This window comes from Sus scrofa, chromosome 9 (assembly GCF_000003025.6).
Source record: "Sus scrofa isolate TJ Tabasco breed Duroc chromosome 9, Sscrofa11.1, whole genome shotgun sequence".
NCBI classification, from domain to species: Eukaryota; Metazoa; Chordata; class Mammalia; order Artiodactyla; family Suidae; genus Sus; species Sus scrofa.
Window position 1 is genome coordinate 20562991 of NC_010451.4, and position 27048 is coordinate 20590038.

The window sequence follows — 27048 nt, forward strand, 5'->3', positions numbered from 1 at the left end:
CCAGCGCAGTGGGTTGGAGGACCCAGCATTGTCACAGCTGTGGCTCAGATCTGATCCCGGGTCCGGGAACTCCATATGCTGTATAGCAACCAAAAAACAAAAAACAAAAACAAACAAACAAACAAAAAATCTATCTATATACCAAACAAACAGAGAAACCAAACAAACCCCCAAGCCCCAGAGAGTACTATAAAAAAATGAATTAGATTTTTCTTGTGGGTCTCTAAAGAAAGTTTGCAAAGACAAATTCCAAGGCTGTTTTGAGTAGCGGTTCCTGGGCAAAACAAGACAATGCTCTGGCAAAGGCCTTATTCTGTTGGAGCCACACTCACACACATGCCCCGTGCTGGTGCTGGGAGCATCCTTAAAAGGAGCCTCGTGTTTAGATTTATGGTTGCCTTTCCTCTGCTCCTCACTGATTCTGCAAATACAGCCTCTTTATGGGCAAGGCCCCCGGCCAATGGATGCATGGAGGTTCTGATGTTTTTCAGAATTAGGTCCAAAAGAAAAAGAGGCTCGAGCCAGAAAGGACTGTCATTCCTGTGTTCTTGTCAAAGCAGGATTCCTTGCCAGACAGGATGATCTCAGAGATTTGACCTGTGTGTTTGTTCTGGCTTTTTTAAGTGTTGACTTTCGGATCAACTCTAGGTTGGCTCAGGTATGAAACTTGCTCTCCTCCAATTAATATGTTAACTTGAAAAAGCACTATTTGGTCTTCCTTCCATTCCCCTCCTCACTACATTTGAAGCCACGTGTAAATACAGGTTGCTGGCCAAAAGGATTTGGGGACCGTGACCAAGGCCTTTCTTGAGAGGGAAGGCTCCTGGGTAAGATCCATTGATGTCAACTCCCAGGCTTTTGTGGGAAATGTGAGTCTTTTCCGAGAGAAAAATGGGTGAGCCACCATGGAACCTTGCAAATAATTTTCAGCGATCATTAGGAACCCCAAATGTGTAAATTTCCAACAAATTTGCACAGGCTTTGTTCTCGGTTCCATTTCATCATAGCCATATCACCTCCTTCAACTTCTCGCCAAATCACTAGGTTAGAACAACAATTACACTTCATGGATATGAAGAACCCTAGTTATCAGCCTGGATAGTGGACACAGTATAGTCCTGTGTTTTTTAAATTACGTTTTGTGCATGTGTTTGCATCTGCACACATACAGAGAGCAAGGAAAATATCTGGAAGGAGAAATAACAAAATGCTTAAATGTACTTATGGAAGAATTATAGATAATTTGCACTTGATTTTTTAAAAATAACTCGGTATTGCTTAAAATTTTATAATAACCTTTCATTGCTTATTTTTTTAAAGAGCTTTTCTATTTCCTCTCTGAATAGAAATAACAATACTTGGCAAGGTCTTTACTGTTATCAAGGGGCTTTTTTAAAGCTAAATAATCTCAACTGAATTTCATAATGTCCCTGGGAAGTCCATATCATCTTCATATCCATTTTATAGATGGCTCAAGGTTACACATCTACTAAACAGCAAAATTGAGAGGCAAAGACATATTTTTGACGTCAAAGCCCATGTACTTTCCACTCTGCCATAGCTTCTCTCTATAAGTACTTTCAGTATTGTGTCCTCAGCTTCAATCAACAATTGTTCTCTAGCATGGCAATGGGGGGGGGGTGCAAAGATAAAAATCCTGCCTCTCCAGGAACTCACAGTTCAGGGCAGGGGTACTCAGCCCCAGCTGCTCACTAGATTACCCTGAGCCTATTTTAAAACTCTTGATGCCTGGGCCATACCTCAGAGAATCTTTAAAACGCCTCAGGTGATTCCAGTCTGCAGCCAAGGTGAGAACAATTGGTCTACCAGGGAGCAGGCACATCCAGAAATGCACAGATCCCACCAGAGACAATATATATACTCAATTATGACAATTCACTGCCTTGTTTACAGTAATTGCTTCCTTCCTGGCATTTTATGGGTCCTTGGCATATGGATCTCTTTGCATGGCTGTCACAACAATTTAAGACAATAAATTAAAGGCTACGTACAGCTTTTAGTGTTTACCCTTGAAATTAGTCAGAAATAGCTTTTTCACTCTCTTACTGCAATGTGGTTGGGTGGTGCCATATAGCAAAGGGAATTCTAACATGAGGCTCTGAAGACAGGTTTAGTCTTGACTCAGGCTGTATGTGTTTTTGGACAAGTCACTTCTCCCCTCTGGGTCTTGGCTTCTTTCTCCATAAAATAAAAGGGTTTAATTAGACGTTGTCTATCGTCCCTCTAGCTCAAATTTCCCATCACTCTCTAACATGTAACCCTAGATGGCTAAAAAGCAGGTAGTTCAAGATAGACAATGAATTTAAAACCTACTGATTTCAGTTATATATTGCTATGTTACAAATCACCTCAAGATTTAGTGGCTTAAAACAATGGTTTATTATTTCTGATTCAGTGGATTGACTAGGAGGTTCTGCTAGTTTTGCCTGGGCTCACACGTGCGGCTGCAAGTTGGGGGGAGTCAGCTGAAGGTAAAACATCCAGAAAAGGTCTTAATGCAACTGCCAAGTGGTGCTGGCAGTGGGCTGGAGCGCCTTCATTCTGCTCCCCATGACCTCTCATCCTCCAGGAGGCGAGCCTGGGCTTCCTCTTAACATGATGGTCTCAGCATTCCAAGAGAGCAAGAGTGGAAGCTGCAAAGCCTCCTGAGGTCTAGGCTCTGGAACTCCCATGATGTCACTTCAGCCACAATTTATTAGTCAAAGTAAGTCATAGCTGGAGTTCCTGTCATGGCACAGCAGAAATGAATCCAACTAGGAACCATGTGGTTAACTCACTCAGTGGGTTAAGGATCTGGGGTTGCCATGAGCTGTGGTGGAGGTCACAAACATGGCTCAGATCTGGCATTGCTGTGGCTGTCGTGTAGGCTGGCAGCCATATCTCTGATTAGACCCCTGGCCTGGGAACCTCCATATGCCACAGGTTTGGCCTTAAAAAGACAAAAAACAAAAAACAAAAAACAAAACAAAACAAACAAAAAAAACAAAGTCATAGGATTAGCCCAGACTAAACAAACAAATAACAAAGGAGGTGGAGTGAAAGATTCCACCTCTTGATGAAAGAGGCAGCCATGACATGTTGCGAGAGGATGTGGACACACGAGATGTGATTAATGGGTGGCCAATTTCATAATAACCCTCTGTGTTATTTTTGCCTGGAGGTGCCATATAGTGTAGTAGTTAAGGTCCCAGTCTTTGGATTCAAACAATCTGGTTTCAAATCCTGCTGCTTCCATCGACTTGTGATATAGGGCAAGAGACTTAAATCTCTGTGCCTGTTTTCTCCCTGGTAATTTGAGAAGGGTAATAACATGTGGTTATATATGCTAAGCCCCTAACACATGGTAAATGTGTCCTAAAGGCTCTCTGCTCTTACAACTGGTCCTTGTTTTCTTCAGGGGAGGAGCCGCTTCATCCTTCGAGGAGGGGCAGCAACATTTATCCCCATACTTCCCAACATGACACTGGTTAGGCTGACGGCAGCAACCCCGAGGAGCTAAAATTCACATACCCAGCATGTCTTCCATGAAAGGTCCAGCTCTGAGCACTGATCTTAAAACAAGGAATGTGACTTATGGCCTCAGTTAGAGGAGTGTGCTCCTGGCATGAATGGCTCTTGCTCCCTGGCAGCTCCTGGCTCCTGAATGCCTGGCTAAGCCCGATTCCAGGTAAAAGAGCCCTCTGTCCCCTGGGGACCTCAGCCCCACCTGCACAAAGCATGCCACCACTTGCTGGTCTTGGCTCCCACTTGGATTCATCTAACTGAGAGCTGAAAGGGTCCTAGGTCACTGGTGTGGTCCAGCCTGTTGTTAAGTGTCTAAGGTGCACAGTCTCCCTAAGTCAAGACTTAGCTGCGACTTGTTCTGTGGGATATATAACCTAAGCTTTCTTAGTTCAACTATACTCAGCAGTCTGAGTCAGGGCTTTGGAGTCACACAGACATGGGTTCCAATCCCTTTACTGACATCTACTAGCATCAGAACTCAGAGCAAATGGGATAGCCTCACCAAACCTTAGCTGTTTCCTCTGTTAAATTATCTACCTTACAAGGCTGCTGTGAAGATTAGAAATAAGTATATAAAGCACTCAGCTCAGAGTCTGGATATTAGTAGGATTAAAGTAAATAATTTTTTCAAAGTACCCAAGACCTCACAATACATACTAGGTCCTCAAAAACAGAAAAGAAAAAAAAAAGAGTTACTTGCCTTTCAGCATCTGAGTAAATCTAAGCCTGAAGCTACTCATTCATTATAATTTATTCAACAAACCACTGCAAATCCTGCAGAGAATACAAAAGTATATCAAAGTCCAAAGTGGAAGCCTCATGAAAGCAGGGATCCTACCTTCAAAAGGTATCTAGGAGTTCCCACTCTGGCGGAGTGGGTTAAAAATCTGACTGCAGCAGCTTAGGTTGTTGTGGAGGCTCAGGCTGGGTCCCTGGCTAGCCACTGTGGGTTAAAGGATCGGGTGTTGGAGTTCCTGTTATGGCTCAGCGGGTTACAGACCTGATGTTGTCTCTGTGAGGATGCGGGTTCAATCCCTCTCACTCAGGGGGCTAAGGGTCTGGTGTTGCCAAAAGCTGCGGCATAGGTCACAGGTGCAGCTCAGATCTGGCATTGCTGTGGCTGTGGCGTAAGCCAGAGGCCGCAGCTCCAATTCCACCTCTAGCCTGGGAACTTCCATGTGCTGCAGGCGTAGCCATAAAAAAAATTAAATTAAAAAATAAAAGTTATCTAGTACGATGTCCAAAACAGTAAGTGTAGAATTAGTGTTTGTTGAAGGAAAGACAATCTAGTCTACCATGACTGAATTTAAAGAGAATTGGGAATATACATAAGCAACTGTAATTCTTGGATGATTAATTCAAGTGATCAGAGAAGAACATAGGTTATGGAAGAAATTACACCCTGCTGAGGGCTACGGCATGGCTTCAAGAGAGAGGTGCATTTAGAACGAGCTTTGAGGAAGGGAAGGATTTCAAAGTGCAATATGGGAAAGAAGACAGAGAATAAAAAGAAGGACCAATTTTAACCCATGGCTGAAATTTTAGGACTGAAGCACTCTCTCTATGTATGTTTATACATCTATAATTCAGAAAGGCCGCAGAAAGCCTCTCATTATCTGAGCATGTAGTATTTTTCTATCTCTGGGTGGCGTTCCCAAATTATATTATAAAATATCTTAAAAGGAGTTCATTGTATTCTGCCTGGCTTAGAGACAAAAATACTCATATATAAATTGAACAGTCCTAAAATTCCCAGAAATAAAAAAAATTGAGCCTGAAATACTTTCAATGTGAAAAAAGAGTATTCTTATAGAAACAAACTCAGAAATTTTTTACAATTCAAAGTTCTCAGGATGTAGGTAAATCTTTGCTGGGAAAAAAAAAGCCTAGTTCGATAATTTCAGTTTACTAAAATAGATCTGAGTTACTATTTTGGTTTTTAGATTTATTTATTTATTTATTTATTTAGTCTTTCTAGGGCTGCACCCAAGGATATGGAGATTCCCAGGCTAGGAGTCCAAATCAGAGCTGTAGCAGCTGGCCTACACCACAGCTACAGCAATGTCAGATTTAACCCACTGAGCGAGGCCAGGGATCGAACCCAAGTCCTTATGGATACTAGCTGGGGTCATACGCCATGATGGGAACTCCTAGTATTTTATTTAGTTTACTAACTTTTCTCTGAGTTAAAGCATGATACAAACATATGTTTTTATTCTACCTGAATATCTTCTTCCCAAACTTATCCAGATTTACTGAGAGACTGAATTAGCATTACTTCCACTGAATACAAAGAATTTTTTAAAATTTAAACTTTTGTTTAACAATATTGAATCATTATTCTGACAAACTTAATTTCAACAGTAAATATGTTTTCTTTTTAGCCATGCCCAGGGATCATATGGTTCCTGGGCCAGGGATCGAACTCACACCCCAGCAATGACCTGAGCCACAGCAGTAACATCACTGGATCCTTAACCTGCTGAGACATGAGGCAACTTCAATTACGTTTTCTAATACGTTAATTTGAAGATAATTTCTGGAGCTCCCGTCGTGGCTCAGTGGTTAACGAATCTGACTAGTATCCATGAGGATGTGGGTTCGATCCCTGGCCTTGCTCAGTGGGTTGAGGATTCGGCATTGCTATGAGCTGTGGTATACGTCGAGGATGCGGCTCGGATCTGGTGTTGCTACGGCTGTGGCATAGGCCAGCGGCTGCAGCTATTAGACCCCTAGCCTGGGAACCTCCATGTGCTGCAGGAGTGGCCCTAGAAAAGGCAGAAAGACAAAAACAAAAAACAAAACTCCAACATCTTTAGGGAACATAAAACCTGGGACTGATACTAAATTGAGTTAATTAATAGATATTCATTAGATACTAAGATCATTTCTAAAAAGAATACTGAAAGTGTCACTAAGTATAATTTTAAGATTGTATAATTTTGCTTCTTTTTTTTTTTTTTCTTTTTGTCTTTTTGCCTTTTCTTGGGCCACTCCTGTGGCATATGGAGGTTCCCAGGCTAGGGGTCTAATCAGAGCTGTAGCCACCGGCCTACGCCAGAGCCACAGCAACACAGGATCCGAGCCGCATCTGCTGACCCACACCACAGCTCACGGCACTGCCAGATCCTTAACCCACTGATTGAGGCCAGGGATCGAACCCGTAACCTCATGGTTCCTAGTCGGATTCGTTAACCACTGAGCCATGATGGGAACTCCTTTTGCTTCTTATTTTTATATGCTATAGAGAGGTTATATGTACATATTTGTGTCTGTTAATGAATGTGTTTATGCCTTGCCACTTTGAGAGGTTGTAGTAAATGGGTATAGAAAGTTGTAGAAGGTTCCAAAAGGGGGATTTAACTGTGGTCAGAGCTGGCTACATCCGATGGGTTTATTTATGAGATTTTCATTGTCTGCCAGATGTTTTATACCTCCATATACATTGTAGGTTATGGATATGCAAACTCTGTCTTGTCTGGTAGGGATTAACTGACTCCCTTCCTCCTGGAAAAACCAGATTTCTACCTAACCTGAAAATTGAACCAGATCCTGTTCCTTTGCCCAAACTGCCAAACTTCCCCAAATTTTCAGTTCTTCCAGATTCCTTCTGGCTACAACCTTCCAAACTAACTTTCTCAACGTATCTGCCTTCTGCCTGATGGCATTACTGAGAGCTCTAGGCTGACTGTCCATATCCTTCCTGGGACTCTAGGTTGCCTTGCAGTGGGCCATTTTCCCCAGGATCTGAAGAAGGCCTGGATGCTAAAGCTCTAAGTCATGACATAACTCCTAAGGACTCACCGTCACAACAAACCATGCATGAGCCATAATTCTGTCTGAACGAGCTGGTGTCTGGTCTACCACAGAAGGCTGGCAGAGTGCTTGCATCATGCATAGTCTTACATGAGAGGGAACCCTGACTGTGGACAACATCACCAAGAGCATTGACATTCTAGATCAAGAACTTCAAGAAACTCAAGAGTGGTGCTGTGCAACTGGATTTTTTTTTTTTTTCCCCTTCATTGACGTGTTAGAATCCACTGGACTGTTTACCCTTAGAGTTCAACTCCTGGCTCTTTAAAAGAACATTTTTTTTCTTTTCTTTTCTTTTCTTTTTTTTTTTTTTTAAGGCTGTACCTGTGGCATGTGGAAGTTCATGGGCTAGGGGCTGAATCAGAGCTGCAGCTGCTGACTTAGGCCATAGATACAGCAATACTGGATCTGAGCTCCATCTGTGACCCAGACCATGGCTCACAGCAATACTGGATCCGTAACCCACTGAACAAGGCCAGGGATCGAACCCACATCCACATAGACGCTATGTCAGGTTCTTAAGCCACCAAGCCACAATGGACAACATTTTATATTACTATTTCTCTGTTTCATTTTAAGCCTACTTCTTTTAAGATGCCTGATCTCCAGGACCCTAAAATAACTGACCTTTGCCCCACTTCACTATAGATGGTTGAACTGGTTTTGCAAGAATGGAGGCAACAAAAAGTCCTCAGGAGACTATTTCTCAGACTCTGCTTTGCTCCATTCAGGGGTTTATAAATTACCTCTTGAGTTATTCAGTGACAAGTGATATTCATTCATTTTGAACAAAAGGGCAGACTGACAATGTTGAACTTTACCTGAGCCCTGTGCTCTCAGAAAGCAGAGCTCTCTGACTAAGAAATTCCCCCACGCCTTTGTTCTCTGAAATCTTTCCACTCTTTTGTGTTTCAAGAAACAAACAGCTACCAGCCATGCTCTCCCACAGACTAAAAGACGACCCATCTCCGTCCTTCTTCATGACTCTCATAAGACTGTGGATGACCCCTTGTGCACCTGCCTTCATTTAAAGCCCAGTCCCCCTTCCCTTTCTTAGAGAACTGCCTCAGTAGTGAATATTCTCCCTTTTGCAACAGCTTGCATAGAATCACCTCCTCTTTGATGATGTTTTGCCTGTTACACTCTCCCATTTAAAAAATAAGTACAGATATGGGAGGCTTTTTTCCTCCCTTTGGAACAGCTGTGTGAGGAGGTGATGTCTGAGATGGTGACAATGATCTCCAACCATGCAGGAAGCCTGAGGATGGCACTGGGGGAATGTGGGAAGAACCTGGGTTCTTGACACATTGTTATGTTGTTGAAACAGTCGATCCTCCAATTCCCCACCACTTCCAGACTTTGTGTTACAAGAAATATATAACCTTACGATTTAAGTTATTTTCCGTTGAGTGTTCTGTTTTGAAGAACCAGAACAGCCCCAGTAGGATACTGGTAGGCTTCAGGAGTAAAGAAGACTTGTGCCTGGAAATGTGGAAAGATGTTCAAGAAGAAATGACTGACTTACGTGTAAGCTGATAGGGCTGAAGAGAGACTCAGTTTCCTGTGTCCTTGCGTGGCACTGGAGCTGTAGGATCATTCCTGGGAGGATGAGACTGCCACAGACTCAAAAGAAGCTTTGAGAATGAATGAAGAATGATCCAAAGGCACCCTGTATGGACAGATGATTGAGGACTCAAAGGGCTATCAGACATCTCAGAAAATGCTAGCACATTCACATAAACTCACAGAACAAATGCACTGTGTCCCTCCCCTAGAACGCAGAAGCATCTCCAGGGGAAAGTAGGCATGCTCAAAGGGTCTGAGATTAACCTTATACCACCAAATAGAGGGATAACTCAAAAGAGAAACTACATACAATTATAAAAGAGAACGTTCTTTTGTAGGTGATCTGAACCCATTATAAATGTGTAGGTCACTACCCTTCAGATAGATTCATAAACAAAACCTCACACAAACCTGAATCTTAAAGTAACCAAGGCTAGGAGATAGAAGTGATGCAGTAATTAGTGGGCCAAGTAAGAACAGAATAGTCTGGGCTTGAGGCTCCAGTGACCCAGCCCCCTCCCTGCACCAGGGAAAGTCATTGCTGGGACCGCTTGCCCACTGCTATTGCTATTGCCATTGCCACTGTGCTCTTGGGTTGGCAGAGTCCCGATGGCTACAGTTGGTGTGGGCCCTGACCCTGGGCATAGGTGGCCAGGCCCGGCCTTCACCCTTGACCGTCACATCAGTTTCTGGCTGGGAAGCAGAAGAGTGAAACAGAGATGTACTGAGTGCAATGTTTTCCATGAAATACAGGAATGAAGCAAGAATTCAGGGAGGGTCTAGTCACTCATGGCTTATTTGCTCTATAGAAGCCCAAACCACCTCAGAGTGAAACCTTGTTTTTTCCATAAATCTTCAAACCTATTTCCTTCTTTTCTAAAATACTTTTGGATGGTTTCTTAGAAGCTAAAAGGGCTCATTTGCAATGCAAATCCCACCCTCCACCCCCACTCCCCTCTGTCTGACGGAACAGGGCCAGGTGGGGAATGGGGACAACTGGGTGTAGGCCAAGTTCAGAGACAAACTTCCTGCCAGTGAGGTTTTGAACTCTGCCACCAGCTCCTCAGGCTGTGCTCCTAGATTCAGTACCAAGGATTATTCTTGGGTCCAGAAAAACTCCAGTGGACTTGCTAATTACATCTGACTCCCATGGATCTTGTTATTTCTCTGTGTGTGTGTGTGTGTGCTCGCGAGCATACTTTTTAGGGCCATGCCCACTGCATATGGAAGTTCCCAGGCTAGGGGTCAAAAGGGAACTAAAGCTGCTGGCCTACACCACAGCCACAGCAACACCAGATCTGAGCCATGTCTGCAACCTACACCACAGCTCACAACAATGCTGGATCGTTAACCCACTGACCGACGCCAGGGATCAAGCCCACATCCTCATGGATACTAGTCGGACTCATTTCTGCTGCGCCACAATGGGAACTCCCGGATGCTGTAGTTCTGGTCTGGAGTCAGAGCAAGACCATGTCATTCAGGACTAATAGCGACACAGGAGACTGCCTCTCCTCTCCTCTTCCTCCACCCCCAACAGCCCCACACCACGTACCATTTGAAAGAAAAGACATACCAGATGACCAGGGCATAAAAAGAGGTCTTAGGTAATAAGAGAAGGTAACTGAGCCTCGTACCACTTAGAGAATGTGTGTCTACAGACAGCCTGACAAAGGAGAAGGAGCCAAAATAAGGCCAGAGAAGATATCCTAATGGGATCTGCGTCCTGCATGGTGGCCTGATGGAGAGAGGAAGGAGAGAGCGATTTCCCTCCCTCAACTTTGCCTACAGACTTGGGTACCACAAAGGCACCTGGTCAGACCACTCTGCAGACCAGTAAGATGCAAAATCCTCTTCTGAAGAGGTCACTTAGACACAGAATCCATACCAAAAATCCCCACTACTTGGACCCCTAACCTTCGCCAGGAGCCTCTAGTCTAACCACCAAAGGCTATTTCAAAAATACCTTTATCCACACACAATCTCCAGATTCATGAGGCAAGGGGTTTAAAGATGATTATCTAGAGGGGTGGCCTTCATACTGAACTCCTTTAATCTCTAGAGTTCCTAGCAGCAAACTTGGAGTCTTGGCATAAGAGGCGGTAGGGGTGGGGGATAGGGTGGGGGTGGGCAGCAAAAGGGATGGACTCTGGACTCTTGACCCTGTTGCAGTTCAAGCAGAGCAATTTCATTTTACATGTATCATATTTGGGCATTGCAAGTAAACTTTTACTTGGGAAAGAATTCCAATTTAGAAACAACTATGTTGAAACCTCTGAATCAGAGGATGCATTTTAACATCCCTTCCAAATTTCCATCCTTGGGTATATATGTGTAACTGGGTCACTTTTTGCCATACAGCAGAAATTGACAAAACATTGTAAATCAACTATACTTTTTTTTTTTACTTTTTGTTATCTTTTTTTGACTTTGCCCATTTACAATCCTTTTTTTAAAAAGTGTTTTATTAAAGTATAGTCCATTTACAATGTTCCTTCAACTTCTGCTGTTCAGCAAAGTGACCCAATCATATATATATATATATATATATTATATATATATATATATATATACTACACACTATATGTACTTTAAATCAATTATACTTTAATAAAACATTTTTTAAATAAATGATGCAACTTCCAAAGCATAGGTTCTGCTTCCATTTGGACTTAACTGCTCTCAGGGATTTTACCTCTTCCCACATACAGGCTCCACGCATGGCATGAGCTAGCTATCCAAAGGGCTGGCATCACTTCCCAGAGTCCTTGCCTCCGCCCTCACTTCAAAGCTCCCACCCTGTTGCCCGTGGGTGAGGCCATATCGATGGCCCCCTTCCATGATATCCTCTTAAACATCTTGACTCTTTCCATCTGAGCTTGGTTCTGACACATCTTCCCCCCACCTCACCTCCCCGTTAATGGTATGATTCATTCTTCAAGGGAGACTGCCCACTACAAACACTGGTATGGCTTTACCCTTTAGGATCAAAGAGTTACGGTTATTCTCATCTTTTTATAACCAGATAGGGAAAATGATGCACTGAGATTTCTCTTATAAAGAATACTGTATTTGGGCTGAAGGTTGTAAGATATGGGATAGAAAAGCTTTTATAAATGCTTGGGGCATGACGTTTATTTTAATCCCTAGCCCTCAGTCTAAGTCTGTTTCTGGGCCTGGGTAACAGATGCACTTTTCAGTAAGAGAAGAATTTGAGGTTCCAGGAATCCAGGAGATGAGGAAAGGTGCCTTAGGCTGGTTACAGCAGGAAGGAGGAATTTGGAGAGAACAAGAATGTCTAAAAGTAGACTTTGGTGTGACTGCTATAAATTCTTCCTTGAAGAAATCTTAAGTAAAATCTACAATGCTCATTTGTATTTTTGTGTGAGTGAATTCTTTTGGATGTTGACTTTTGCGCCTGGTTAGGGTCATCCTTGGTGCAACACAAAGGTAGAGCTGGAGGAAGACAAAATCTAGAGACAACTGGTCCAGGAGAGATAAGACCTCAGGAAACAAGTGTTGGGAGAGACAGGCTGTGAAATCAGAGCTGTGAAGAGAGTTTAGCTGGATCTTGTAGGTCAGGAGGCCCTAGCTGACTTCAGAGCTACGGTATGATGAATTCGCATTACAATCCTTCACTGGATCCCCATTATCTAAAGTCCACACGCCTTCATGGGAGAGAGGCTGCTCCTCCAAATACCTTTCTTTCTTCAGATATCTTTCCATGTTCCTTCTAAAATGGCAACAAATCTTTTCCACAGATTTTTTTAAGCTAAAACTGGAATTTTCAAAACAACTAAGTATTAGGGGACTATAAATCATTTCAGTGATGCAATTCCCAGAACACAAGGCTCTGAGTCTTTGTATGGCTGACACACAAAGCCCATTAAAATCTGGCCTCCCCAACTCTCCAACGCCATCGCTCTAGCACTCCCACTTGTCGCTGACACTGCAGCATCATCACCTTTAAGAAGCCGAAATGATCACTCTCTTGCTCCGTCAGTCTCATTGACCACTCTTTACTCACGTCTCACTGGAACACAGTATTCCAAAATACATTGTGTAAATATTTATTTACATGCTTTTCTCTTCCAATAGATTGTGAGCTTCTAAGCCCAGAACCTAAAAAGTGCTTACAAAGTAGTAGAAGCTCAATAAAAATTTGTTGAATTGAAAGAATTCCAAAGCAGTATGTAAAAACAGAAAGAGAACAAATCTGCTGGGTTGGAATGATGATTTTGCCACGTATCAGCTAGATGACTTTGAATACATTCCTTAATCTCTCAGAGTGTCAACTGCCTATCCATTAATAGAGGCTACTTTGTACAGCAGAGAGAAGTTTCAAATCTGTCAAGCACCTGACCCACAGTAGGTATATAATAAGTAAGTGGATACTATTAATCAGTGGGCTGGTGTTTTTCAAGATATTTCTCTTCTAGCTGCATAACACTTTAAAAGATGAAATAGGAGTTCCCGTCATGGCGCAGTGGTTAACGAATCCCACTGGGAACCATGAGGTTGCAGGTTCAATCCCTGCCCTTGTTCAGTGGGTTAAGGATCCCAAGGTGCGTGAGCTGTGGTGTAGGTTGCAGAGGCAGCTCTGATCCCGAGTTGCTGTGGCTCTGGCGTAGGCCAGTGGCTACAGCTCCGATTAGACCCCTAGCCTGGGAACCTCCATGTGCCCCGGGAGGGGCCCAAGAAATGGCAAAAAGAAAAAAAAAAAAAGATGAAATAGTGCACAGACCTGAATAAGAGCAGAGCTATTCTAACTTAAAGGTGCAGCCTCAGAGCCCTACCTGCTTAGCTACTTCCTCATCTTTGTTTTGTTTTTTTTGTTTTTTTTGTTTTTTTGGTTTTTTTGTCTTTTTGCCTTTTCTTGAGCAGCTCCTGTGGCATATGGAGGTTCCCAGGCTAGGGGACCAGTCGGAGCCGTAGCTACCCGGCCTACACCAGAGCCACAGCAACGGGGGATCCGAGCTGCATCTGCAACCTACACTACAGCTCATGGCAACGGCGGATCCTTAACCCACTGAGCGAGGCCAGGAACCAAACCCGCAACCTCACGGTTCCTAGTTGGATTTGTTAACCACTGCGCCACGACGGGAACTCCGCTACTTCCTTATCTTGACACAGCTCCCTTCTACCCCAGAAGAACTCAGGGCTCCCAGAGCACAGAGGAAAATCTACTGCCTTAGACCAGCATGGGAGATATACAACTGATAGTATGGGAGATGGTTTTAAGTGGCTTAAAAATATAGCATTAAATAACATTTATACCTTTAATTTAAAAGTTATTCCCTATTCTCTTTGGATAGACCATGATGGAAGATAATATAAGAAAGGGAATGTATATATATATGACTGGGTCACTTCACTGTACAGCAGAAATTGGTACAACATTGTAAATCAACTATACTTTAATTTTAAAAAAGTTATTTCCTGTTCAATTAAATTTTTTTCTGATTCTTTAGGGGAAAAGTCTCAGTTTGGGGATGTTTTTAACTCCTTCTCTTAATATGCCAGTATTCAAAGACAGCAGACTGCAGCCTCAGGACCTTCTAGCAGTAACTAGCTAGAATTTAATACTATGAATTTGCTCAGTTTCCATCTCTATCTGTGTTGGGCTCTTTAAGTTTGGGAAAATTATTTGACATCAAACTTCACTTCCTCTATTTGTAAAACAAGGGTAATAATGCTTCATTTGTGAGGGTTCACATGTATTCATTCTAAATATATTTGTGGAGAGATTTCTGTGTGCCAGGTAGCCTGTTGGAATATAGTGGTAGATCAGACAAATGAGATCTTCTGCCCTCATGGATCTTCCAATCTAAAGGTAGAGAGGATACATTCATACAATGTGGTAAGCGCCATTGGAGGTGTGCAGGATGCCTGGGAAACACTTAAGAAGGACACCTAACTTGGACTTGGGGGCAGGGGCAGTCAAAGGAGATTTCTGGGGAAAAAACAGCAGCTCAGCTAAGTTCTGAGGACCTATTTAGTCAAGAAAGATGGGAAGGATCTGCATGTGCAAAGGTCTAGAGGCAAGGGGCACTGTAATAAAATGTGTTGAGTCCTTAGTATAACGTCTGGAACAAAGACATTATTCAAAAGGGCAGCAGCATTTAGAACTATTATCATGTCCTTGGCTCAAGAATATCAGATTCATCTCTGTACCCTCAGCATGAAAGCAGTTTCTGCCACATAGTGGATGCCCCAAAACTGTTGAAAAGTGAATGACTGAATGAGAAAATAAATGAGTAAATGAATGAATGAATGAATGAATAATTGTTAGTTATTTGTAGCTTCCAGAGACTGGTCCATATCACGAGCCATATTCTTATTCAGCCCTTGTCTAGAATAGTCTGATTCCCCGCTGTAGAGAAACTAATCCTGCAGCCTGGTTTAGACTTGGGAGATTTTTGCTGGGTTCAACCGATCACATGGCCTATCTTACCCCTAACCCAAGAGGGGCTATACTTTTTCCTCCTTATGACAAAAAGTATGCTGATGCTACTAAGTGGGCCCCCTATAACTGCCTTTGTTTGAAAGTCATTCTGTCTGAATGGCACCCATTTGTCATCCCACAGAGCTAGGCAACTTGCAATATTGTGAAAATAACATGGTGGCCTTATCTTATGCTACCACACCTGATTGTGGACCAAAGGGGCAGCTTAGCTGGTGAGAGGGCATTAAAATGAGTCAAGGAAAGTCGGGCTAACATAACAGTAAGAGTTAACGTTTACTGATCACTTTCTATTTGCCAGGCATTGTGTGCGCCAAGAGCTCTCCACATGCGTTACTTCATTTACTCTTCATGAGGATCCTTAGAAAGGATACTGATACTATCCACATCTTACAGATGAGAAAACTGAGGCTTGGACAGTGGTATGATGCTTTTTAGTCAGGGCCGCTGGGATCAAACCCTGTTAGTGTGACAGAAGAGCTGGTATTCTTAACCTCAATCACGGTAACACAAGCAAAAAACAAAACAACAAAATGTTCATATGCTGCCCACACCTGGGAACATTCAACAAAATCAGGACATGTCAACAAAATCCTTGCAAACTTTGTTTCTGTTGACTTTGAGAACCTATTAGAATACTGAATAAACATTTATTTAGGAAAGTGAGAAAAAGATAAGAAATAGATTTAAGTAGAACTAGCCACCCTACAACCCCACTAATTTTTTTTTTTTATTCTGAATCACATCACCTCAGATTGAACTTTACCAGTTTAATCTTTTTTTTTTTTTCTTTCTAGGGTCACACCATTCCCAGGCTAGGGGTCAAATCAGAGCTATAGCTGCAGGCACACACTATAGCCACAGCAATGCCAGATCTGAGGTTCATCTGCAACCTACACTGCAGCTCATAGCAACACTGGATCCTTAACCCACTGAGCAAGGTTAGGGATGGAACTCGCATCCTTATGGACACTAGTCAGGTTCATTTCCGCTGAGCTACAATGGGCGCTCCAGTTTAATCTTTCTTAGTTTGCAGTCACTGCACCAAAAGGGTCTCTCTTTGATAGCAGAGTTATTTCTGCCTCTAAAATTGCAACCTGGCCCCTGAATTCTCAATTCTTCCTTATTTTGCAGAACTAGCTCTTCTTTCCAAATCTTAATACCCTGATGCTGGCAAACAATGTACAAACTACTGAGAAAATCTTTTCTTTAAACATCTGCCTTCAAGTCCCCATAGGCGGTTGGCCTTCAGACCCATCACTGCACCCACCCAGGACTCTGTCCCTTTGAGATTACCTAAGCCCTAAACATGTTCCTTCAAGATTCACCTTGAACAGGGATGATTTCCACTATTTGCTGAGGGCCCCGAGCAGTGCACTTTCCATGCACGACCTCATGTGCTTTCTGCAGCCTGCACAAGTCAGGTGCTCTTTGGAACTTTGCCGTTTTCCTCAGCCCTAACTTTCGCCAGGCTGCACACTTCATAAAGGAAAGGGAGGCAATTAGACAAAACCAGCCCCCCTCCACTTCCTGCCATCAGGAAACCAGCCCCCCACCCCTTCCATCTCAAAGGCTCCACGCCATTCATTACCTTTTCTTTCTTAAAATTTCCACCTCTCCTTCACCTCCCTGACAGCCTCTTTCCCAACCTTAAACGCACACAGCCTCTCTTGAAATTCTGATCCATGTTGGGCTTCAAGGCCCCTTCAAGGAGATAGAATTCAAAGCCTCTGGCCAAGATAAGAATTATTGAACCCTGGAGTTCCCGTCATGTCGCAGTGGTTAACAAATCTGACTAGGAACCATGAGGTTGCAGGTTCAGTCCCTGCCCTTGCTCAGTGGGTTAACGATCTGGCGTTGCCATGAGCTGTGGTGTAGGTTGCAGATGCGGCTCGGGATCCCGCGTTGCTGTGGCTCTGGCGCAGGCCAGTGGCTACAGCTCGGATTGGACCCCTAGCCTGGGAACCTCCATATGCCACGGGAGCAGCCCAGTAAATAGCAAAAAAAAAAGAATTACCGAACCCTTATCATCACCCCACCCATCTCCTTGTAATGCCCTTCCCCCACCTTGAGAAACTGGCCTACTCTTTCCTGCCCCCTCCTAGGAAAGGTATAGGCCCACTCCTTATCACGCCCCTATAAGGGCCTTATACACCCCAACCAACCAGCAAGCGTGCTGTAAGACCTCTCTTTCCCCAACCAATCAGCAGGTCAGCAGTGAGACCGCCCTACTCCCGGGGCTATAAAAACATAAACAGCCATGTGCCCAGTCGCTGTTCTCCCTGATTATGAGGAAGTCAGCCCTCTGTGTTAACGGCATCTCTTGCCTCAATAAATTTGTCTTTTCTTACTTCGCTTTGAAAATTCTTCTTCTGGACCCATGTGCACAGACCACAACAATCGATTCTTGCTTTTCTCTCTCTTTTCTTTTCTACTGCGCTGAAGTTCTCAGATTCTGTTTTACTTTCTCATCCACCTTCCAGTTCTCTGTGATCTGTCTTCACTTCCCATGGCCCCATCAAAGCTTATGTGGAAAAAGGTCACCTGGGATCTCCTAACCATCAAGTCCGTTGGTGAGATTTTTGAAACTGTCTCATTCAACTGGCTTCTTTAGGATACTCGACACTGTTAATCATTCTCCCTTCACATAGCGTCTTGGCTAACTTGACTTAGGAGACTGCTCTCTCCTCTCCCTCTTTATTTCTCTGATCCTGCTGTCTCAAGCTCCTTCAGAGGCCCCTTTTCCTCTGTCCCCCAGGGTAAGGTCCTGGACCACTTCCCCAGTCCATCTCTCACCATGCCTCCCTTTCATCTGACCCTGTAAAACCACTCACGTGTGTGTGTCTCTCTATACACACAGCTCGGCCTCAGGCCTCCATGCCTCTGCTCATGATGTTCCCCCTTTCTGGAATGCCTTTCCCTCTTACTGTGCCTGGCTGGTTCTCACTCATCCTCTGAAGGTGGCCTACACTGTTCCTCCAGTTTGGAAACTACCCAGTCCCCTCTCCTTTTCTCTCCTTGGGTTCACTGCCTTCTGTGCTCCCAACAGCTCAACAATACCATGTGTTTACGTCCTTTGTCTCATTCTCTTATGATGTCGGTTTTTGTTTTGGCCTCTCAAATACTCTCCATGGAAAGCTCCTGGATTTGCCTCTGTGAATCCTGAGAGATACACGACAACCAGATGGTGGCATGTGTAGCACAGAGTAGAGGGTTTAACTGAATTCGGAAGCTCAACCAGAGTTTCTGAGGTCCAATGGGGGGCTGGTCCCATAATCCAAAGTCTCTGTGCAGGCAGGCACTCTGTTTTCTCTCTGCTGGCTTTGCCCTCTGTTCCTAGGTTGTTCTGTGTCACCAGAAAAAGTCAGGCCACTGCAATGATTAGCATGACTACAACCCTGTTATCTAATCTCATTGGGCCTCAGTGCCACTCAGAAAGCCTCATTGATCCTGGCTGACTTCCTATGACATTCTTCAGAGTACATTTTCCAACTGTTTCCGTTTTTCTTTTCCTTCCTTCCTTTTTTTTTTTTCTTTTTAGGGCTGTACCTGAGGTATAGGGAAGTTCCCAGGCTAGGAGTCAAATTGGACCTGCAGCTGCGGGCCTACATCACAGCCACAGCAACACCAGATCTGAGCCACATCTTCAACCTACACCACAGCCTTGAGCTATGCCAGACACCTAACGCACTGAGTGAGGCCAGGGATTGAACCTGCATCCTCATAGACACCATGTCAGGTTCTTAACCATCTGAGCCACAACAGGAACTCCCTCCCCACCCCCCTTTTTTTGGTTCTGGCCGTGCCAGGGCATGAACTAGAAACCATGCCACAGCTGTAACCAGAGCCACAGCAGTGACAATGCCAGATCCTTAACCTGCTGAGCCACAGGGGATCTGTTTCTATTTTTCATAAGCCCCCAAACCCCTTGCCCACATCTTCTTCTTTGCATAGAAGACTGAGGTTCTTGACTTCCTTCACCTCCCTATTTCTTCCCAGCCTTTCATCCCTCCTCTCTGCCCCTCAGCAAGGCCCATCCCCCGGCTTGAGGAGGTTCCCCTCCCCCTACCAGTCCTAGAGATCCTAGAGACCAGGCTAGATCTAGGTCCTCCTTGAATCTTCCCTTGGTTCCTGCATCTTCCTCTTCAGCTCCCCCAGCTCCATCACCTCAGCTCATAAAGAGGTTTCCGTGTTCCCCATGCCAATAAACACATAAATGGACAAACAAACAACTTTTTTTCCAACATTCTCCCCTCAAAACACCAAACGCCTTTCTCTTTAATGGTTGTTTCTTCTTCACCTCTTGGGCTTAGACTTTTTTTCAAATTTGGTTATTGGACTTGGACTTTTGAATTATGTAAGTAATCTATGCTCATGGTAGAATGGTTAGAAACTGCATATAAGCAAAAAGGGGGCAAAAATCTATCATCACAACCTCTCCGAAATAACTCTGTTATTTTAGAGTGTATCTTCCAAACTTCTTTCGGTGCAAATATGTATGTAAATAAGGTTAAACAGATTTTAAGGTAAAGATAAAATCATATTCTACGTTGTGCTCTGTAACTTGCTTTTCTTATTTCACAGTGTACTTGGACATCTTTCCACTGGACCCACCCAGGATCATCTCCCATCTCAAGATTTTTAACAGTCCAACCTGGTAAGTCCTTTTTGCCCTGTAGGGTAACATATTTGCAGGCTCCAGGGGTTCATGTGTGGACTTCTTTGAAGAAGGGGGGCATTATTCTACTCACCCAAGTAGTCAGTAGCTCAGAGAAGTGGGAGAAGTCAGAGTGATAGGAGAAGGGATTCTCTGCACAAAGGACAGAAGGGATCTGATGTGAACTCAGTCTTTCCCCATCCTCCAAAGCCTCCACACCCATAAATACAGATCTACACTGCCTTAAAAAAAAAAAAAAAAACAAGTTCTCAGTAATGATGGTACCTATTTTTTGGTCAACTCCATCCTCCTTCCTTTTGGAAGACGTCTCTCCCCCATAGCATGTGATTCCGATGGGTCCGTCAAGGAAGACACATGTGCTCCAGGCTGACCAATCACAGTAATCCGTCTCTGGACACAGCAGGTGAAGGATGGACAAATGAGGCAAACAGGGCCAGTAAGATTCTTGGAGAAGGGGCCAGGTCTGGATGCTGAGATCAGGAAGTTTTCTCTCTTGTGAAGACTGTAAGCTCTTGAAATGCTAGAACTACGGGGGCCATCCTTCCCATGGAAAGATTCTGTCTAAAAATGAAGCCATCCCAGAAGACAGGAGAGAAACATGGGGAGAGAGAGATCAGAGGACATATCTGAGCATTTGGTTCCAGACCTGCTTAAAGCCAGACAATTTCTGGACTCTTCAATTGTATTAGCCAGTAAATTCCTTTATCTTTCTTTGCTTGAACTTTGAACTAGTTTGACTTAGGTTTCTGCTACTTAAAATAAAGAGTCTTCACAAATGTAACATTATTCCATAATATGGATTATTAAATAATATAAAATCAAATCATAATATAAAAATCAATTAAGCAAATAATCCCTAACATCTGGCTTTAGATGGTTTCCAATTTATTATTTTAATAAGACCATAGTAAATATCCTTGTACATATATCCTTATGCATATGACTGATTTTTAGAATATATTCAAGGAAATACATTTAGAATACAACCTAAGGCATTTTTTTAGAATATATTCCAAGAAAGCCATCCCTGTTACCCACTGTGATCTGACTACAACCCCACACAGCTCTGCTTAAACTGCCCTCTCCTAGGTCACCAAACATGGAATTGTTAATTCCAATAATCCTTTTCTCCAGCCTCATCCTATTCAGCCTTTTCCCACTCCTTCCTCCTAGAAAATCCCTGTACATCAATGAGTCTTTGTCCTTAGCTTCTTTTCTCACTTCCAGGATGAACTTGGATGCCAATTCAGGAAAACTAGTAGGACTACTAAGAGTACTGGGTTGAAATGGTTTGAGGTTTGTTTGGGGTTTTTTTTTTGTTTTTTTGTTTTTGGTTTTTTTGTTTTGGTCTGGAAGAGGTAATATATTTCATATACAATGGAAAAGAATATAAAAATAAGTGGAAGCCGGAGTTCCCTTGTGATGAAGCAGGTTAAGGTACAGGTGTTGCCACTGCAGCAGCTCAGGTCACTGCTGTGACATGGGTTTGATCCCTGGCCCAGGAACTTCCACATACCACTGGAAAAAAATATTGGAAACATCTCTAGGAAAATCATTTTTCTTGAGCATATTGAATAAATATACATTTATTTCTAAGAAAATGTCTTTTTTCCAGTTTTATTGAGAAATAACCAACATATATCACTATATAAGATAAAGGCGTACAGCATGATGGTTTGATTTACACTTACTGTGAAATGACTAACATGATAGGTTCAACTAACCACCACCAAGCTTAGGAGAAGGTATGACTAGCGATATTCACCAGTGCACTAAGGCACTGGGCCGGGGGGGGGGGGTGTGCAAGGGAGTGGGGCGCTGGACTAGGAAGTGGTAAAGATTGTAGCAAGACTCAAACATTTGCCATTGTTACAACCAGAGGTTCTTAATCTGGAAGCTATAGATCAGGAGATTCCCTGGGGATTCCAAAGTGACCCAGGGGCTTCATGAAGCCTCTGACATTGTAGGTAAATATTTGTCTGGTTGCATTTTTCTGGGAAGGAAAAAAAATAAAAATAACCCCATAGCCTTTATCAAATTTTTAAAGTGATCTAAACCCCATACAAAAAAAAAATATTAAAAGCCATTTTTGTGGACTGTCTCCTAAGCTGAGTTTTCCGCAAGTGACCTTATAGAGCTCACGGTTTGGAGAAGGAAGAGTCAAGTAACCCAGTCATTTCCAGCGGCTGCTCTTTGTGACACATATTCATCTTTTTTCTAGCCTAGTCTCCCAACCCCCTTCCATACTTCTCTGCCCCAGCTTCTCCCCAAACCACTCCTAGCTCTCCAACACCCAGAGAGCCAGCTCAGTGCACAACCAGGGACCCCCCTCCGGCTCTGCCCCCAAAGCACAGAGGCTTGTGACATGTGGAAATCTGTACATTTGGGAGACAGTGCTCCAGCCAGGGACCACATTTCATTTTCACTGTAATTTCCTCTCTGCCCTTTCTGTCTATTGGAGGCCTCTAAATCATGGTGGCTCTGTCCAGACCTCTTTATCTTAGCAACTATCTATGTTTTGCATTCCTTGCTTTTTTCCCCTCCAAGTTTAATGGGAAATGTTCCTGCCAACATTTTCTCTGTCCTTTATGATGATTGCGATCCCAGTCATTTTTGCTATCTTTTGGTAAATTTTATTAAAAAAGGATGAAGATCCTATGTTCCAAGATCATTAGGGTAGATGTCAAGTGAACCAAGATTGACCCTCTGGCTTCATCACATCCTCAGGAGCCCTCCCAGAATCCAGCCTAATAACTGTTTGTGTTTTTATGTCGTCCATGCTCAGACCACACTGGATTCCTCCCAAGAACACAATTTCTTGTGTTGAGACCAATTCAATGTCCCATTAAAATTTTAATCTGCCTCCCTTTACTCATGAATATTTGCAGCCCATGCTTTCCAAATGCCATTTGGTCTTCCACAGATAACTTATATTTTAGATATTTTCTCCCCACATGATCACATGGAATATTGATGCACATAAAAAAGACCAAGGACGGAGTTCCTGTCGTGGCGCAGTGGTTAACGAATCGACTAGGAACCATGAGGTTGCGGGTTCGGTCCCTGCCCTTGCTCAGTGGGTTGAGGATCTGGTGTTGCCACGAGCTGTGTGTAGGTCGCAGATGCGGCTGGATCCCGAGTTGCTGTGGCTGTGGTGTAGGCTGGTGCTACAGCTACGATTAGACCCCTAGCCTGGGAATCTCCATATGCCACGAGTGCGGCCCTAGAAAAGACAAAAAAAAAAAAAAAAAAAAAAAGGCCAATGTGGGAGTTTCTGTCATGACACCATGGAAACAAATCTGACTAGGAACCATGAGGTTTCGGGTTCTATCCCTGGCCTCCCTCAGTGGGTTAAGGATCTGGCATTGCCGTGAGCTGTGGTGTAATTCAAAGACACGGCTCAGATTCTGCATTGCTGTGGCTGTGGCATAGGCTGCAGCTGTAGCTCTGATTTGATCCCTGGCCTGGGAACCTCCATATGCTGCAGGTGCAGCCTAAAAAGCAAAAAAAAAAAAAAAAAAAAAAAAAAAAAAAAAAGGCCAATGCATCTCAAGGCCCTACGACTTGATACCTTTTCCTTCTAGACAGTTATCCTCTACAGGGCTGTGAGTGAGCTCTGAATGCAGATGACCTACATTCATATTCTGCCTCTTAGACCTTCTAACTGTGTGACTCTGGGCAGGCCGATTAGCAGCTCTGAGTCTCAGTGTCCTCTGTCACAGAGTGACTGACAGAATTAAGGTGCGGAGAGTTATTGAGGTAACTCAATGAGATAATACACGGAAAGCATCTAGCAAAATTCCTAGCCCATGGAAAGTGTTGCAATAGGAAGAATGCCCCCCAGAAAATGTCCACATCCTAATTCCTGGAACCTGAGAAAAAAATAGCACAGATATAATTAAGGTTAAAGATCTTCAAATGGGTAGGGGTTCCCATTGTGGCTCAGTGGCAGTGAATCTGACTAGTATCCATGAGGACACAGGTTCCAGCCCTGGCCTCACTCATTGGGGTAAGGATCTGGCATTGCCATGAGCTGTGGTGTAGATCGCAGATGCAACTCGGATCTGGCGTTGCTGTGACTGTGGTGTAGGCCAGCAACTACAGCTCTGATTCAACCCCTGGCCTGGGAACCTCCATAGGCCATGACTGCGGCCCTTAAAAAAAAAAAAAAAAAGCAAACAAACAAACAAAAAACTTCAAATGGGGAGATAATCTGAATTATCTGGGTGGGCCAAATTTAATTATGTGAGCCTTTAAAAGCAGAGAACTTTCTCCTGCTAGAAGTAGAAGAGAAGCAGCAGCAGGAGAAATCCAGGAAATGCATAGAATGTTTTTGTGTCAGACCCTGCGGACATTAATTACTGAATTTAATTCTTCTAAGAAGCCTATGGGTAGACGGATTTATACCTCTTTTTATAGCTGTCTCAGCGAAACAGACTCGCCCTAAGTTCAACAGCCTGATTCTAAATGTGTCCCACTTCCCATTGTCTTATGCTATTCTGCATAAACACCACCTTTGCCCTCATCGCAGTGGACACCCCACACCCTGTAAAAAGGCAGCTCATGCAGCCACACCTTGAGGACGGTTTCATCATTCTAATTTTAAAGATGAGCAAATTGAAATCCAGGGAGTTTAAATGATCTGCTCCAGTTCACACAGTCCCCAAGAGACACAATTAGATCTGCACTCAGGATTCCTCACTGCAAAAACACTTTAAGTGTTCTTTCCACCATGCACAGGTAGTTCCAGTCAGTGTTGACAAAGCAAATGCTATGGAGCCTCAGGCTTGTTCTCTCTTTTCTAAAATTACTGCAAGGCAGTATTTTGAGCACCACTGAGTCAGATTTCGGTTTTCTCTGCCTTGATTATATGTGCCACGTCTCCCAGTACTGGGTCAGCTGCAAATTATATTTGTGTCACCCTGACTTCTTCAGATCACACACCCAGATAGGGAATGAAACAGACTCTGATGCCAGCTCCAGAAGCATCTGGGCCCCACCTTCTCCCCCAACATAGGCAAACCAGCTCACATCCCCTTTCGTTTAAGGTCTTTTGGTCAATTTCTATCAACATGACTTTTTTTGGGGGTGGAGGGGAGCTGCACCCCTGGCATACAGAAGTTCCAGAGCCAGGGATCGAACCTGAGCCACAGTAGTAACCATGCAGGATCCTTAACCTGCTGTGCCACCAGGAAATTCCTAGTAACGTGACTTTTTATAAGTAAATTTTTATTTGCTCTTTTCTTTCACTAACTGTTAAAAAAGAAATCAAGCATCACACTTAACCCCCATCACCCAGAAGATCAGAAGATGCTGCTTTTCAATTGAAATGCTCCCAAAGTTATCTTAAGGTGTCTATACTTCATGCTGTAACAACGGAAACATGAAATGCATTATAATGTCTTCCTTTGCCTATTTAGGGACCTAGTATTTTAAAAACAATTTCTTTTGTGGGATACACTTTCCTTCAAAAAAAGAAAAAAAAACCTTTTGAATTTCACGGATTTTGTTCCTTCCTTAACATCTCTGTTTACCTTCTAAATCTCATAGCCATCTCACTAATTTTACTAATTGATGAAAGTGGTTCTACATCCCCCCTTAAAAATAAATCACCTTTCTGACTCTGATCTCTAGAACTACTTTAGTTTTTTTTTTTTTTTTAACTTTACACACATTAATGCAAATGCCTGCTTTTAAGACTCCTGGGAATGAGCATCTAGCTCTACAATTTCTGCGAAGTTCCGTTTGCTAAGTGCTCCCAGCCTGCTTTCCATCAAAAGTTACAACAGTGTTTTCCTGACCTCCGAATTCCCTACACACCTCGGCTCTACCTTCCTTGTGAGTGGAAGCAAATAATAATCCACGCAAGGGCGCTTTGTGTTATGTCGGCTATTTCTTCAACTCAGAGTCTGAGTTGTTTCTGTGATTATATATACCGAACATTTTCTCAAAGCCCTCAGCCTCATGGTACTAATTCCCTCATTTCTCAGCTACCCCAGCTCCATTTCAGGATGCTTCAACTTAGGTTACTGGGGTTTTTGCACATTTCTATTTTTCACAAGGCGAGGGCATTCCTTTTTCATGCTAACTTCACTGATATGGTCCTACTTTACCTGAAAAGTGAGGCATTTATCCAAATTTTATTTGTAGAGAGTGGGCCTAACTGTTCAGTCACAACAGAGTTTATTGAACAGGCCAATTGATATTGATTGGTAATCCAGCTTGAGTTATTTCTCATCAAGTATTCTATGCATATGGATGACACGCCTGATAACAACAACAGTAACAACATTTTCTGAGTGTTTCCCATGTGCCAGCCATTGCTCTAAGCACTTTATATATATTGATTTATTCACCAAAACAAATATGTGATAACTTAACTGTCCTCGTTGTATAGACAAGGACACTGAAGCACAGATATATTAAGTATCTTGCCCAGAGTCACACAGCTAGTAGCAGACATAAGCATAATTTGTACCCAGGCAAACTGGATATAATGTTAGGTGTTGGTTCACGGGACATGGCAGTGGCTGTCTAGGAAGACGCATGAATTTTCATATAAGTATTTATTATTTCAAGAATTAATTACAGGAAAGTTCCTGTTGTGGCTCAGTGGTAACCAGGTGAGGATGTGGGTTTGATCCCACGCCTCAATCAGTGGGTTAAGAATCCGGCATTGCTATGTCTGTGGTGTAGACTGGTAGCTGGAGTTCCGATTTGACCCCTGGCCTGGGAACTTCCGTATACCATGGGCGCGGCCCTAAAAAAAAGAAAAAGAAAAAGAAAGAAAGAAAGAAAATTAATTACAGAATGTATTTTTTTTTCAAAAAGCACTTAACAAAATATTGACTCTGTCTCCACTATGGTAGATACTACGGAGAAAAGAATTAGCAAACCAGTACAGATCGGCTGTTGAGGGAACATAAACCCAGCTGAGATACAGACATGACACAATGAAATAACAGAATCAGCATCTGAGCGAAAGATGATATAGAACAGC

General features: G+C 43.2%; 1 protein-coding gene across 1 annotated transcript in view; it reads right to left on the bottom strand.

Moving 5' to 3' along the window:
* Positions 1-27048, bottom strand: part of ME3 (malic enzyme 3) — a 318355-nt gene that overhangs the window by 268120 nt on the left and 23187 nt on the right. The window contains exons 2-3 of the mRNA XM_021102108.1: positions 20313-20609; positions 8867-9010 (exon numbers count right to left, since the gene is read on the bottom strand). Coding sequence (XP_020957767.1) covers positions 8867-8938 — 72 coding nt within the window. The 5' untranslated portion in view covers positions 8939-9010; positions 20313-20609. The remainder of the gene's footprint in view (positions 1-8866; positions 9011-20312; positions 20610-27048) is intronic.